The 13943-nt window shown below is 42.4% G+C and overlaps 3 protein-coding genes across 5 annotated transcripts; 1 reads left to right on the plus strand and 2 right to left on the minus strand.

The window, feature by feature from the left end:
* Positions 1 to 472: 472 nt before the first annotated feature.
* Positions 473 to 9068, minus strand: LOC306701412 (solute carrier family 35 member C2-like). 2 transcript variants are annotated; one of them, XM_079166710.1, is made up of 10 exons: positions 8353 to 9068; positions 7771 to 7980; positions 7364 to 7514; positions 6847 to 6910; positions 6632 to 6704; positions 5315 to 5483; positions 4671 to 4754; positions 3080 to 3255; positions 2598 to 2727; positions 473 to 2238 (listed from the first exon to the last, which is right to left on the minus strand). In XM_079166710.1, the coding sequence occupies exons 2-10, from the start codon at positions 7879 to 7881 to the stop codon at positions 2096 to 2098; spliced, it is 1101 nt and encodes a 366-aa protein (XP_079022836.1). In that variant the 5' UTR covers positions 7882 to 7980; positions 8353 to 9068; the 3' UTR covers positions 473 to 2095. The 2 variants fall into 2 exon arrangements, with proteins under 2 accessions (XP_079022836.1, XP_079022835.1); XM_079166709.1 differs by having other exon boundaries at positions 7771 to 7983.
* A 152-nt stretch (positions 9069 to 9220) lies between these two features.
* Positions 9221 to 10026, plus strand: taf13 (TATA-box binding protein associated factor 13). 2 transcript variants are annotated; one of them, XM_079170658.1, is made up of 2 exons: positions 9221 to 9282; positions 9398 to 10026. In XM_079170658.1, exon 2 carries the CDS (start codon positions 9402 to 9404, stop codon positions 9777 to 9779), a length of 378 nt encoding a protein of 125 aa, XP_079026784.1. In that variant the 5' UTR covers positions 9221 to 9282; positions 9398 to 9401; the 3' UTR covers positions 9780 to 10026. The 2 variants fall into 2 exon arrangements, with proteins under 2 accessions (XP_079026784.1, XP_079026785.1); XM_079170659.1 differs by having other exon boundaries at positions 9401 to 10026.
* Positions 10027 to 10403: 377 nt separating this feature from the next.
* tnnc2.2 (troponin C2, fast skeletal type, tandem duplicate 2) lies at positions 10404 to 13495 on the minus strand. Its single transcript, XM_079170647.1, has 6 exons — positions 13373 to 13495; positions 12537 to 12588; positions 12258 to 12401; positions 11658 to 11772; positions 11405 to 11541; positions 10404 to 10949 (listed from the first exon to the last, which is right to left on the minus strand). The coding sequence occupies exons 1-6, from the start codon at positions 13373 to 13375 to the stop codon at positions 10918 to 10920; spliced, it is 483 nt and encodes a 160-aa protein (XP_079026773.1). The 5' UTR covers positions 13376 to 13495; the 3' UTR covers positions 10404 to 10917.
* Between the last annotated feature and the right edge of the window lie 448 nt (positions 13496 to 13943).

Genomic DNA, 13943 nt, shown 5'->3' on the forward strand with positions numbered 1-13943 from the left:
CCGCTACAGAGCAAACAAGGCCAGTGGTAGTGAAGCGTACTGGTTTAGAAGCACGGCCACGCTTGTTGCCTGAGTCCCGTGCCATTTACAGGACGTGATCCCTCGCATAGAACTACAGTATGTGTAACGAGGTTGTCCGAAATGCACTCCATCGGTGAAAAGCAATAGCTTGCCGAGAACACTAGTATCTCAGACACTTATTTTTTCCATGAAGACTATATGCTCAAATCATTTCCAAACAGCTGTGTTGGAACGTGACCATGCTCCGAGGCTAAACCACAGGAATAGGCTGGCATGTCAACCAGGTGCAGGGTTGGCAATAAAGAAGTTATTTGTGTAACTTTCTTACAGTGAGCAGAAGCATGGCTGTCTGATCACAGCATAGATACCACCTCTAGGTCGAAGACATTTATTACTATCCCAGATTTATTCTGAAATGAAACATGAGTTTTCTTTTTTTAACTTTTCACTTTATTTCTCAAAGTATTGCAACAATGCTGCATTTTTACAGAAAAACAGTCAACACATTTGACTCATTAAATGGCTTCAAGATCAAATACTTCAGCTACATAGTCACAGATTCAATTATGATGGATTTTGAAAATAGCTCTTCAACGTAGTCCTCTTGACTGCTGTGACGTAAACAAGGCACATTAAGGTATTTATAGTAATGATACTTATACATCACAGCTTTTCAAATGGCTGGAGTCCATTTAAATTAGATTCTGTGAATAGTCTCCAACCCTGCAGCGCATTACTTGAATTAAAGCTAGGGTTAGCAATCTTCGTCAAAACATTTTTTGTTACAATTGTTAAAATTCTCTTAACATCCAGACAACAATCAATGAATCAAATACTCTGACATAAAAACTAATCCTGTATCTTTGGCTGTACTTGAACTCATTGCGAGTCACCGGAGTCTTCCACACGCTGCTAGCTTGACAGCTGTGGGTGCTAACAACAGCGGCTAGCCCCATCACCAAGACATACACCATACAATCACATTCTAAGGGCGTTTCTGCCGCCAAACCCGCCGTTAATTAATTATTAGGACTTTAAAATCAATCAGCAATTCATTTGATAATTGATTTATCTTTTAAGTGATTTTTTTCAAGCAAAAAGGGCCATTTGCTTCTAAAAAAATGTTCCTGCTTTCTTGGTCTTGTGTGATCGTACCTTATTATCTTTGGGTTTTAGACTGTTGGTTGAACAAAGCATGTAACTTGAGATTTAGGGTTTAGAAAATTGTGATGGTCAATTTATTTTTTTGTGTTTTTATTCTGGGATTTATTTTAGACAATTGTTTTTTTTATTTAAATCAAGAAACTGACCTGCAGATTTATTGATAATGACAATAATTGCTACTTGAGGCCCTACAGACCTCAGTGATTTTTCTGTGTTAAATTGTAGCCCATAAAGAAGAGCAGCAAAGCCATTTGCAAAAAATATAGGAATCTGAGGAACTATATTACACATCTACTATGAATCCAGTTGTTACAGGGTGTCAGGCTGCATATTTAAGGAAAATAAATGATGTAATCTAAAAGGGATACCAGGACACTTTAAATTCTAGACTTTTTATCCTAAACCAGACACCTTATTAAACAGTTTCTACATTTGTCCGTCAGTTTCCTAACAGCGTATTCTGTAGGGGCCTGTGCCGCTAAACAGAATGCCATAACCACACATATGTATGTATAGAGACATATAGAACAAAGTGTGAAGATAGTCCTAGCAAAGAAAAATGACCCACTACAATTCAAGGTGTCAAAGTGTCCCTTTAACGCCCTCTCTCCCCCAACATACATCATACTTTGCTGACACTTGGATGTATTAGCTACATTTTCAAAGCTCCCTTAAGGCAAAAGAGCATAACTTGTGTCAAGTCCAGAGATAATGTACAGCTACATTATGAGGCCCAGTCCTGACCCGAAGACATGACCGGTGGAAGAAAAGAGAAACAGCTGAGGAGACTGTTCCCTCTTCTGGTGGCAGTGTGTCCCAACAGTTCTTTGGACGGTTCAAACCATCGGATGGAACAGCTGTAAAGGAGTGAGTAGTATGAAGACGGGCTAGACTTCAGTGGCCCGTATCCTCAGTGCAGAAAGATTTCCTGTTCCTCGTCTTCGTCGTTGTATTCAGCAGCCGAATCGCCTCTGTCGTCTCCGTTCTGCCGCAGTAATGGCAACTCAAGCTCTGGACTCTTACTGTTGAGCTGCCTTAAAGACGGTCCCTTATCTGATGGGAAATATCACAACATAGACATCAATAGCATCTCTTCTTTCGAACATCACTGTGCAGAATGATGTAGGTGCCGTGTTTGACAACAGATCAACAGCTGTTCTGCTCATTTTGTGTAACCAGTGTAACGTTAGCAAGATGAAACGCTGGAACTAGCAACCAAATGTTAGCTAGCTAACTAGCCAGCTGCTAAAAGAGAAAAATGAAATAACTTAATGCTTCATCCACACACTCTACTTCATCTCAGAATTAGCCTTGCAAGATTAGGGTTGGTCATAATACAACAGTATTATGATCAATACAACAGTATTATGACCAACAGTATTATGATCAACTACAATAACAAGAACACTTACTTTTGGAATAATATGTCTTGAGTCCTACGTGCAGTGAAATGCCACACAGACACACGGCGAATCCCAGCCAATTAAGCATGCTCATTTTGTCTCCCATCAGAGCTTCTGCCAAAAGCAGAGTACACACCTCCTACAGGAAGACAAGACAATACACGGAATGAAAGAAAGGGTCTATTAGATAAGTCTCAACAAGTAGAAGTCACATGAGGCTTTGCAAAGATGTAGAGCTCTTCATGCAGCCGAAAACAAAGGTGGTTGGAAAGATTTAAAAAATGGCCTTCGCAAAAGCAGAGCTGCTAACATTTCAAAGCATGTCCAATTAGATTGAAGCTGACCCTGAAAGCTTAAATGTGTGTATAGCCTTCCATAAGCATCAAAAACTCACTTATCAAACTAAGGTGTGTCATGTTCTCTAGCTGTGTTGGCTTCGTTTGACCGACTGATTCAAAAAGGAAGTCATCCTACGCACAATTACAAAGTACCTTAAAGATCCCCGATATGGATAACGTGAGGCTGGAGGTCCGGGAGACGAGCAGGAACTCGGAGAAGCCCAAACCGAAGGCCAGCAAGCCGCCGATGCTCAGTGTGACGACCGAATACAGGACAGGCGAGAACTCCGTCACCCGGAACAACTTCTCTGAGGTGCTGAGGCTCAGCCCTGGAAACAAGGCAGAAATCTACAATGATGTTTCCATGAGATTTATGTCTTCTCATATTCCAGAATCAACTTAATTTAAGAGCGTATATACAGTAAGACAGACACTGCTAGCACTGCTTGAAACAATCATGGTTTACACATAAACTTGTGACGATACATTGGAAAAGACAAGCGGCTGAGAGAAGCATGCAATGTCAAGCTGATGGAACGCAGTTTGTGTCACAAATATAGTCATAGTTGGATTAAAGTGTTCATAAGACTCCCTTGTGGTAGTGTGACTAATATGACACTACCCTACACATCTTTGTGGTTCAGTCATCTTAATACTATGAACATAATCGCATTAACACAGTCAGGGTATGATGTTTACTCGAGCTCCGCCTCACTCTAGTAACTGCCGCGAAATCACATTATGCAGAATATCTGATGTTTAAGGCAACCATGGCTCTGTCTTAATACCCACACTTAAGAGTAGTAGGTAGTTGTGTCCCACCAAAATGCCAACATGCATTAGACTAAGCCCACAGGTGATGCACCCTGTGATTGCACTGCGTCCTTTTTCACAGAGGACATTTTGACTTGTCACAGCAGGAAAAGCACTAGTGTTACTGATACCATCAATCATGGCTCTGTTCTGCTCCAGAATCCCTATAAGCCAGCATAAACAAGCAGCAAGGAGTGGTGCATGGAGTACTTAAACGGTGCCTTATTTGTTCCGGACCAAATGAAACAAAATGGGACCTGTCCACACTGACTCTTTACAAACGCACCGAGAGGAGTAAACACAGACTGACAGGTAATTGAGCGGTAATAGAAGTTAATGCAGCAACGTATTTATGTTCGTTGGTGTAACAAAGAGCCCACGAAGACATCGCTGAATGTAATTATTATGTTATTAGACTGCAAATGTTATTAATAATGGCCGATAGGACGAAAAGGTGGCGTCTTGTACAGTAATGATTGGGGGGCTTTTTACATCGCCGTCACACACTTTTTAATGGACTCAATGAGTGGACATATATTAAATATCAAATCACCAAAAACATTTATTAGCGATGTTGATAAATGTTTTCCTAATTTAAAAGGTCTCCAACAGAGGCCGTTCAAAATAAATTGCAACTAATGAGCTCGACTGAGTCAAGTATATGCACGAGTCACAGGAAAGCCTTACTGGTCAAGCATGTCTGAGCTGTTGACTATTACTGGCAATACATCACACAGGAAGGCACTTGACTATTTGCATATAATGTAGGTGTGGGTATTGGGACAGACCCTGTTATGAGGATAAAATGACCACTAGTCCGTACAGGGGGGTCTACGGCATCTTGATCATTAGTTTTAGCTTACTGCAGTGACAAGAGATGAGAGACGAGAGTGAGGATGTCCCACCAGCCACAGATTTAGACTAAACTCACCTTCGTTATACAGGAAGAGGGGAAAGAGGCCGATGAACATGAGAGGTTGCAGGTGGTACAAAGCGTCTATTGGGTTCTGAAGGCCTGGTGGGGAGCACAGCATGAAAAAGAAGATGGAAGAGGAGGAACATGTGGTTATAAACTTTTCAACTTTTGAAAAAGTCCCAGCAAAACATAGATGTCATCTCTTTGCTGTGTGTTGAATACGCTGTTTTAAATCGGGGCGATATTAAACAACCTATTCATCATTTTTTATTAGGATTCTGTGGAGCATCTTTCAAAGGTTTCCCAGGAAGCCTTCAATTCATTCAAGGTGAGAGGATTGCCAAGCGTATCCCAGAGTGACTGGAAAGTAGTAGTGGTGGGATTAAGGGGTTTACTCAACAGCTAAAATGTCGTCATACTGTACACAGTCATGCTTTTTTTCAGTTTTCATCAGAATTGCCACTTTCAAATGTTTCAAAGGAAGGGGTTTGTTCATTTTTTCATCGTTCTCATTTTATTATGAGTTGATTGCTGCAGGTGTGGGGAAGCAAGATTGTCATATTTGAATTTAGCCATTTGTGTGCCTAAAATGTCCACAAGCAAAGCAACCATAACACATATATTCATCATTTTCAATAAGACAGCGGCTGAACACTGACCCAGCTCTGCTTTCTGCATGAGGACCTGCGTGAGGGTCCAGCGGATCCCGCCTATGAAGGACGCCAGCAGCACCATGGTGAAGCCCTCAAGGTTGAACTGGGTCGACTCAAATGTAAACATAAACAGACCACTGGAGATCAGCAGGACCACCAGGATCAGGAATGGGTTCTGGTGGTCAAAAGGGACGGAACAGAGAGAGAGAGAGAGAGAGAGAGAGAGACGGTGAGACACGGCAGGAGAAAAGAATGGAAGATGACAAAATGATGTGAAATCCAGAAAAAAGGACGGGGAAGAGAAAGTAACAGGAAAAATGTAAAAAAAAGAAGATAAAAAGGTTGAAAGGACACTGATAAAAATAACAAAGTTAAAGATATTAAATGTGATTTGTGACTATCATGTACACTTTTTATTATATTGCATGCATTAAGTTTTATATAAAAAATTTTGAGCAGGCTTTTCAGTGATGCAACACGTCCTTTGGCTGCCATGCTGGCGTTCCTTAGCTCTCTTCTGTTCATGACCATAACTGAATTTCCCACTAATAATGTGATCAGTTTAGCTTCTATTAACCAATTAGCTAGACATCCCAAACAAGTTTGCAAGTCCTGCTCATGACCCTTTTATGTTAAATGAATGCGTCCCTTTAAACATTACAGACGGCAGAAGGAACCTGTATTTGAGCTGTGTGCTGCGTCTTCTCATGAATGTCTAAAATAAAACATTTCACGTTCCAAAAGTTTTTTAGACTAAGAATGACACACATATCTATACTGAATCTTTTTAAACTTTAGAGGCAGCCAGGCGTTACATCAGCAAGAGAGGAAAAAAAGAAAATTCAAGCCATGATGATTAGAGTCATTAATGCTATTCAGACAGTCTTTATACAGACAAAAGAAAATCATGGGGTTCCTCGTAGAACCATTAGGTCCACGCAGCAGATAATTGTGCAGGAAATGATCCTAACGGTCCTATTTTCTCTGTGGTATTGTAATCATTATAATCAGGGCAGCAACAGGATATATTTATCATTTCTTGTGGCCCTTTTTGTTTCCTATGTCAGTGCGTGCGGCGACAAGCTGTTAAGGTTGAGGTCGTCATTGCTAAATGAGCTCAATACCCTTACATGTAAGTTTGCTCACAGATTGAAGAGACTAAATGACCCGATACACTTTTAGGTAATGAGCGAGCTGTGCTCAGTTAAATGTGAGTGCAATGACGGAATTCTTTCATGTCACATGTAAGATTGGTCTAGTTTGGGCTTTGTCTTGTCAACACATTATTTGGACACAATGTAGCTGAAGTTTTGGGTCACTCACCGGCTCCTCTAGTTTAAAAACCAGAGAGAAAAATAGGATAAAGAGCACTGCTGAAGACTTGGTCATGGTGTACCTGGAATGATACAAAATGAGAGCCACAGAAAAGAATGGAACAATCCGATAACTGGGTAAATACAATACTGATAACCTTGAGTTTGTCAGTTCATATTGAAGTGGTATCTTCTATTTAAAAAAAGGCTGAGCGACTAACTTACAAGCTAATGGTGATGAAGAGGAAGCTCCAGTTGGAAAGTCCAATATCCAGTGCTGTTGCCAAGGCTGGGGACAGAATTTAGGACTTTTAGCAGACAAAGTACCTTGTAATAAATGTTGTTCTTATATCACTATGTTGCAACTATGGATTGTGAATAACAAGATAGTGATCAAAGATGAAAAGAGATGCTTTGTAATAGTTCAAAATGTCACATTTAACTGAATAACAGTGAAACCTACTAATTTAGGCGTTAAACTGGAGAGCTACATGGGCTATATGCAGATTAAAGACAAAACAGAAAATAGGTAATCCAGTCCAAAGTGCCTAGACTCTTCAACTATCCCCTCAGCTGTGATACGTTTCAATCAATATGGACTTCAGTCAAGGTACGCTTCACTGAAAGCTTAGTCAGTGAGTGAAGGTGATAAGCGCTGATTATCTGTTCTCTTTTCTCATGTTTGTTCTCTGAAGACTTTGTGTTTTCTTCAGTTTGGTGAAATTCTCCCGTACGATCTCACCTGTGGGAGCCACCTTACGGAGGTAGTCCTTCCAGCTCAGAATGATGCGGGGTTTCCCTGTCCAGCACATCATGGCCCTTCGCGTCAGGGCCGACAGGCAGAAGTTGATGGTGAGGTGAACTAAGGTCATGAAGAGGGGATAGTGGAAGCCCTAAAAGAGACAAACGGACAGGGTCACCTAGGATGGCCTAGCAGAGGTAGATGGTCCAGTGTCTCAGGGTTCTCTCTCAAGGTCCTGCACCCTGAGACACCCTGAGACGACCGAGTTAATACCTCCCCCCAGACACAAACACTATATAGGTATCATGTTTGCATTAATCATCCCAAGGAAATCCATGCGTGCCCTGTGTAGAGGAACAGTCTTACTGCTGGGAAATCATAAGTGCTTTAAGAACCCCTTCACTTACCTTCATCAGCCATTTGTTATAGAAGGTGATGCCTATAGAGAAGACATAGTAAAAAAGAACTAATCCAACAGTGCGAAGCCCCCGGCAGAAGAACTGGACAGGGCACGCCATCCAGGGCTGCCAGCCGGGATCAGCGGTCCAGAAAAGAGCGCTACCTTAGAGAGGTCATCTCCGAACTGCATCTGCACCCCTTCCTAACACCCATAGCGTCTGCTTTAAGAGTGGGAGGGACACAGTGTGGAGGAGAAGACAGGGGAGAGTGGAGGGAGGGAGGGAGGGAGGGAGAGAGAGAGAGAGAGAGAGAGAGAGAGTTTCATTGGTGTATAGAAATTAACCTACTCAGCAGAATAGGCGAGTTAGAGCAGCCAGCTGCGATGTTAGCTTAATTGCAACATGTTAGCTCCGGTTTGACAACCACCATCACGTTATATCCGTTAAAACCACGTCAGCCAGCTACATAATGTTAACCACCGTTAGCCAACAAATAAGTATGAAACATGAGTGATTTAATGTATAGTATTAATTAGACAGCTTCATGTAATGAGTGCAGAGGCCAGCAGCAAAGGTATCGGTGTCACTCACCAGATGGTTGCTTCGCTAAGTTTGACAGGTCCAATTGTTTACTAACGTCAGCTACGTTTACCACCGTTTAGCTAGCCTGTTATGGAAAACAATATTGCATTGTTGACGAAACGTTAATTAACGCTGGCTTACTCTAAAATGAATAAATACGTAATTAGCTCTTGACGTTGAAAGTATACGCTCGCGCTCTGCAACTGGTGATAGTGCGTTCCGTTACCGGTGTCTTACGTTACGTGTCACTTCGGTGACACCCACATGAACTCCATTGATCAAACTCTCCACTTGTCGTGGACTTGTTTGTTTCTCATCTACAAGTCACATGTATTTTAAGCTACGACCTTGCTCGAATCAGTGTGAACCATTCTTTAATTCGGCATCCACCTGAGCCCGCACAAAAGTAGTATCATTTAATATATTTGGACTTTTCCGTTTTAGTTGCAATTGCCAGCTTCCTACATGGAGTTTTACACTAAAACAATATGCACCAAGCGCCACACATCTGTGAAGATGTGATTCAATCAAGTGAACAAACTTGCAGAGTAGTTAGTGCATTGACAATGTGCTAGACGGTGAGCGATAGACACACGCATGTTAAACTGTCACCTTTTTAAACTGAGTTTGTCATTTCTGTGGCTCCAAACATTATAGCGCGTGCAAGCAGCAAAAAAGAGAATTTGAAGAGAGAATTTGCTATTAGATACACCTACCGTCAGTCGTGTTGCCTAATATGGCTGAGTAACGTACTTTGTGGTGTGCAACGTTATGCAGAAATGACTCTGCGGATAACAGACTTAAAGGGAAATAACCGCATGGGGGCAGTATTTTCTACAGCAAACTATTGTTCTCGTCTAATTACTTCCGCAGTCGAGGAAACAGAGGCGGAAGTCAACAAAGACCACAGCCTGTAGTGTTCCTGCGCTGAGATACGAGGTAACACTTTTGGGCTCCAAATGAAGTAGTCCGTCTAACTTAACACTGTCACTAGTTTAATGTCATGTTAGCTACTAGTAAAATCAACCCACCCGTGTGTTTTTATTTATTCCAGCAGAATGGCGGAGGAGGAGGACGAGACTGGATATGACGAGGAGTTGGATGACGGATCCAGCGGAATGGATGTCGGCGGCCACGGGAAGAGAAAGAGGCTCTTCTCCAAGGAGCTCCGGTGCATGATGTACGGTTTCGGTGACGACCAGAACCCGTACACGGAGTCTGTTGATATCCTGGAGGACCTGGTGATCGAGTTCGTCACGGAGATGACCCACAAAGCCATGTCTATCGGACGCCAGGGCCGCGTCCAGGTGGAGGACATCGTTTTCCTAATCCGCAAGGACCCCAGGAAGTTCGCCAGAGTCAAGGACCTGCTGACCATGAACGAGGAGCTGAAGAGAGCCCGGAAAGCTTTCGACGAAGCAAATTATGGCTCTTAACCCCATTTTTTTAGTACATCTAATTTGGCGGCTTGTTTCCTTTTTCACTGCTAAACTGAATTGTTCATCCGCTGATGAGGGGTTTGGTTAGACACGACTTGTTGTCCAAAGTCAGTTTTTTGTGTGATGTTTATTATTTGATATCATTCTATGGCGGTGACGAACAATGTCAAAGTGTTGCACAGATGCCTGGGGGTTATGGTGTCTGGGACTGTCTCAATAAAGAAACTCACATATTGGTTTAACATGCCCAGTCTTTCATGTTCATTTTAGTACCAGAGTAGGTTAAAGTTACCCCTGATCTAGACAGTTATATTTACAGTCTCAGAGTGGTCAAACCATAGCTTTTAAAATATTCCACGAGCTCCAGACAGTGTGCAGCCACAGGAGTGTCTTACCTCAACAGTGTTATGAGAGACAGAATAGCTACATTCTCTGGTTCCAGTAAACTTGTTGCACATATGAAAATTGTTCATGCTGAGAATATTGCATGCTTTATCACGTATTGAATTGCATGATGACATTTCTTAACCACAGTCTGGGGGGTGGACAGCAATTCCAGGCCTGAAAAATAAGTTTGTATCTTTGTATTTGAAAAAAAAGAAGTAATTTTTTCAAACAAAATGGAAAAAAGAAGAAACAAACAGATTTTATTGATATTCCTCAAAACAATTTTTTTACACAGACCATAAATATGACAGACCAACTACAAGTGGGCATGTGTTAATTAATTTATTCTGTTCAAGCAAGTTACTTCTCTGTACAGTGAAGTGGTTGACTGAATTGGTCTAAGCAGTAGGTAACAGGCTGCCGTTTTATCGAGATCTACATCTAGATCAGATCTTTACCAGGGGGGGGGGGGGCTCGCTGATGACAGGGTACGGTGTCAGCTCATCCACAGGCTGTCTGCATTCACAAGAGAGCGAGTGAGTGTAGCACCCCCCCAGCGACCCCTGCCGGGTGCCCTAGCTGTCTGTTGAGGATTGAGAGAGACAGTGAACCAGGTGGACAGGAGGGAGTGTGTATGTGTGTGAGAAGGGGAGAGTTTGAGTGAGTCAGTGGGAAGTCGGATGCATTCAGAATGGGTGTTCACAGGGAGGAGGAAGAGGAGGAGGAATGTCCATGAGACTTTCTGGTTTTACTGCACATTCTCCATCATCTTGAGGAATTCTGGGAAAGAGAAGAGAGATGGGACGGTGTCATTGAGACGGGAAGTTCAGGTTACAAATTCAGGCAAGTTCAGGCAAGTTATCGTTACAAATGTTTGCTTCATTTTCATTCATTTCCACAACAGAAATCTGCACATCGTATAAAGCCAGCTTTGAAATTCTTGTTTCATTTTGTTGAACTATTGCTTTTACAGAGGGAGGATTAGATATCTATTTTAATCATTTACAACATTAAAGCCTAAACAACCTAAAACCTCACCATACTAGTACCAGATAGGCTACAATATACAACAAAGAAAAATAGGACTCTGGCTGCTACATTTTTAAATTAAATCTTAAATGACTGTACATTCTTTAGAGTTCCACAAACACTTCCTAAGTCCTAAATAGGATAATTAATAACTTGAAACGTTTCACCAACGTCCATCATCATCATCATCATCATCATGCACGTACCGTCAAAGTCCAGCATGCCGTCTGAGTTCTTGTCTCCATCCTTCATCAGCTCATCAATCTCGTCCTCTGTGACGGGCTCGCCAGTGCTGCGGATGATCAGGGCGAACTCCTCTCTGTCGATGTAACCGTCGCCGTTCCTGCGCACAAATGTACAGGATCCCAAACATGAGCAAATAAACAAAAATACCGATATCGGAACAATGAGTACAGCGTTACAGAGCAACGCGCTGTACACAGTGACGGCGTGACGTACTTGTCGAACACACGGAAGCACTCCGCCAACTCTTCCTCGCTCTTGCCAGCCTGGTCCTCCTTTAGCAGCCTCACCATCATGACCAAGAACTCCTCGAAGTCGATGGTGCCGCTACCTGAGGGGGTACAAAGGAAACATTTGACCGATTAACAAAGGCCCAAACGCCGTGCGCTCCTTTGAGGGACACGAGATGTTCGCTATATTCTTTGCGCACAGTTTTACGCACGAACTACAGTAAAAGGAAACACATAGATAAGTTATTCCCGATCTCTAATGATTATAATATAATGATTTGTATAATTGAAAGCAAAACCAAAACGAAATGCCTGCTGATAGTGGTCAATATTCTCTCTTTGCGCATGTGCGCTATAGTCTTTGCGCACAGTTTTACGCATGAACAGTAAAAGGAAACACATGGAGATACATTATTCCCGATCGTCATAATATAATGATTTGTATTATTGAATGCAAAACCAAGAATTGTCTGCTGATATGTGCGCTTAACCAACGCCTAATCACAGATGTGAAATACATATAAAAACTGATGGCGCACAACGTGGCACGCTGCGTCGCCGTCACGCCGCGTTATCCGTCGCTCACCATCCTCATCGACCTCCTCGATGATCTCATCCAACTCCTCTCTCGTCGGGTTCTGGCCCAACATCCTCATCACCTGGCCCAACTCCTTGGTGCTGATATCACCGCCACCGTCAGTGTCGAACATGTCGAAGGCGGCCTTGAACTCTGGAGGAAGAGGAGATGTAAGACCGTGGAGGTGAGACCACTGAAAACAACCATCTCCTGTCATTTGATTAGTATTCCGTTACATTACTGGTAACGGGATTGCTAAAGTAACGCGTTACTGTAGCCTGTACTCACCAGCCAGCATTTCCTCGCTCAGGTAGGAGCGGGCCTCTTGTTGAGCGTCAGTCTGGAAGAAAACAGATCATTCACTCACTACACGGGCTTCATTGATGATTCCAGTTAAAACCACACTAACTGGGCCAATATAGCCGCGAGGCCCATGGCCCGTGCCATACTCCTTTTTTGAAGGGAATATTACTAACTTCATTGTACGCGTTTATAACATTACCAAAGCTCAAAGGAACAGAGTTACAGATGACAGGAATATTACATAGAGTTATCATTTACTGTATGATTATTGTTGGTGATGACGACATGATTTCACGGGCCGTGCGTTGCAGGATGTCGTGGCGCGCGTCTCGAGCTCGGTGAAAATGACTCCGGCTATTTCAGGCTCAACACATTAAGCTCGCTGTATATGGCCCGCAGACATCTAATCCTGGGGAATCTGTCGCCGAAGCACAATCCGCACCTTCCCAGCTGACACCCACCCAGCTCCCCGTCTCCACTTTCTGCCACCAGCAGTAATATTTGCAACAGACGACTCATTGATTAATTAAGAATTCTATTTAGATAAACTACAACTAAGTATGAATACATCAACTCTAAAAATGTAGTATTTCAAAAAAAAGAAAAGTGAAGCAATTTGAAGGGGAAGCCAACAGATTCAAATCTAGTCCTTATCAAAAGAAGGAAACATGCTTCTCAACTACTTGTTTTTTTAAGACTTCCATATATCTTTATTGATAAATCCTCTTGCTCTCATCATTATTTGCTTAGTAAATAAATAATAAGAGACCAACTTGGAAAAAGTTCAACGGGTCATTGTTTGCACAATTTCTTGGTCTTACCATGTTTGTGGATTAGCTTTTCCCTCCCCAGATATCCAAGGAAAAAAAAAAAGCCCAAAAGGAGTGGTCAATCCGTGTGCACCCCAACAGAGAGACTAGACGTCAAGTGAAGATTCAGACACACTTTAAACAGGACGGCCAGGTCCCGCCCCCCTCCTCTCACAGGCATCCAGATTTAGTTTCCTGAACTTTTAGGGTTCTGGAGCCACGGCAAGCCAATCACACTTTGGAGAGGGAAAAGCACCTTGTTCTCTTTGAGTTGCGGGGTGAGAAAGTAAAAGAGGTCAATTCTGAGTTTTTTGTGTGTGTGTGTGATCCAGGTCAAGGAGCAACAATCTACAGGAAAGAATGCAGCTTTTGGGGGAGAATGCGAAGAGAATATTTCACTGCCTGTCTTCTGGTTTTGTTAAGATTGAGGTGATCAGGAGGTGGGATGTGAGGAAGAAGAGTGACATTTTGTGAAAGAAGCCACACAGAAAAGCAGAATACATTCACACAAATCCAATGAATTCACTAGGTTCCTCCCTATATGGCCTCTATATCTCCTGAAATAGCATTTAAAAATAAATAA

Source organism: Pholis gunnellus, assembly GCF_910591455.1.
Source record: "Pholis gunnellus genome assembly, chromosome: 2".
Taxonomy (NCBI): Eukaryota; Metazoa; Chordata; class Actinopteri; order Perciformes; family Pholidae; genus Pholis; species Pholis gunnellus.

What these genes read in the sequence shown, in the direction of transcription:
- tnnc2.2 (XM_079170647.1), bottom strand. An exon ending in TGCTTCCGTGTGTTCGACAA is followed by an intron (nt 11,542 to 11,657) that starts GTACGTCACGCC and finishes ATTTGTGCGCAG; the next exon opens with GAACGGCGACGGTTACATCG. An exon ending in CGGCATGCTGGACTTTGACG is followed by an intron (nt 10,950 to 11,404) that starts GTACGTGCATGA and finishes TCTCTTTCCCAG; the next exon opens with AATTCCTCAAGATGATGGAG.
- LOC306701412 (XM_079166710.1), bottom strand. Translation starts at nt 7,881, where the DNA reads ATGGCGTGCCCTGTCCAGTTCTTCTGCCGGGGGCTTCGCACTGTTGGA. An exon ending in TTTTTAAACTAGAGGAGCCG is followed by an intron (nt 5,484 to 6,631) that starts GTGAGTGACCCA and finishes TTTGACCACCAG; the next exon opens with AACCCATTCCTGATCCTGGT. An exon ending in CAAGACATATTATTCCAAAA is followed by an intron (nt 2,239 to 2,597) that starts GTAAGTGTTCTT and finishes ATTTCCCATCAG; the next exon opens with ATAAGGGACCGTCTTTAAGG.
- taf13 (XM_079170658.1), top strand. Translation starts at nt 9,402, where the DNA reads ATGGCGGAGGAGGAGGACGAGACTGGATATGACGAGGAGTTGGATGAC.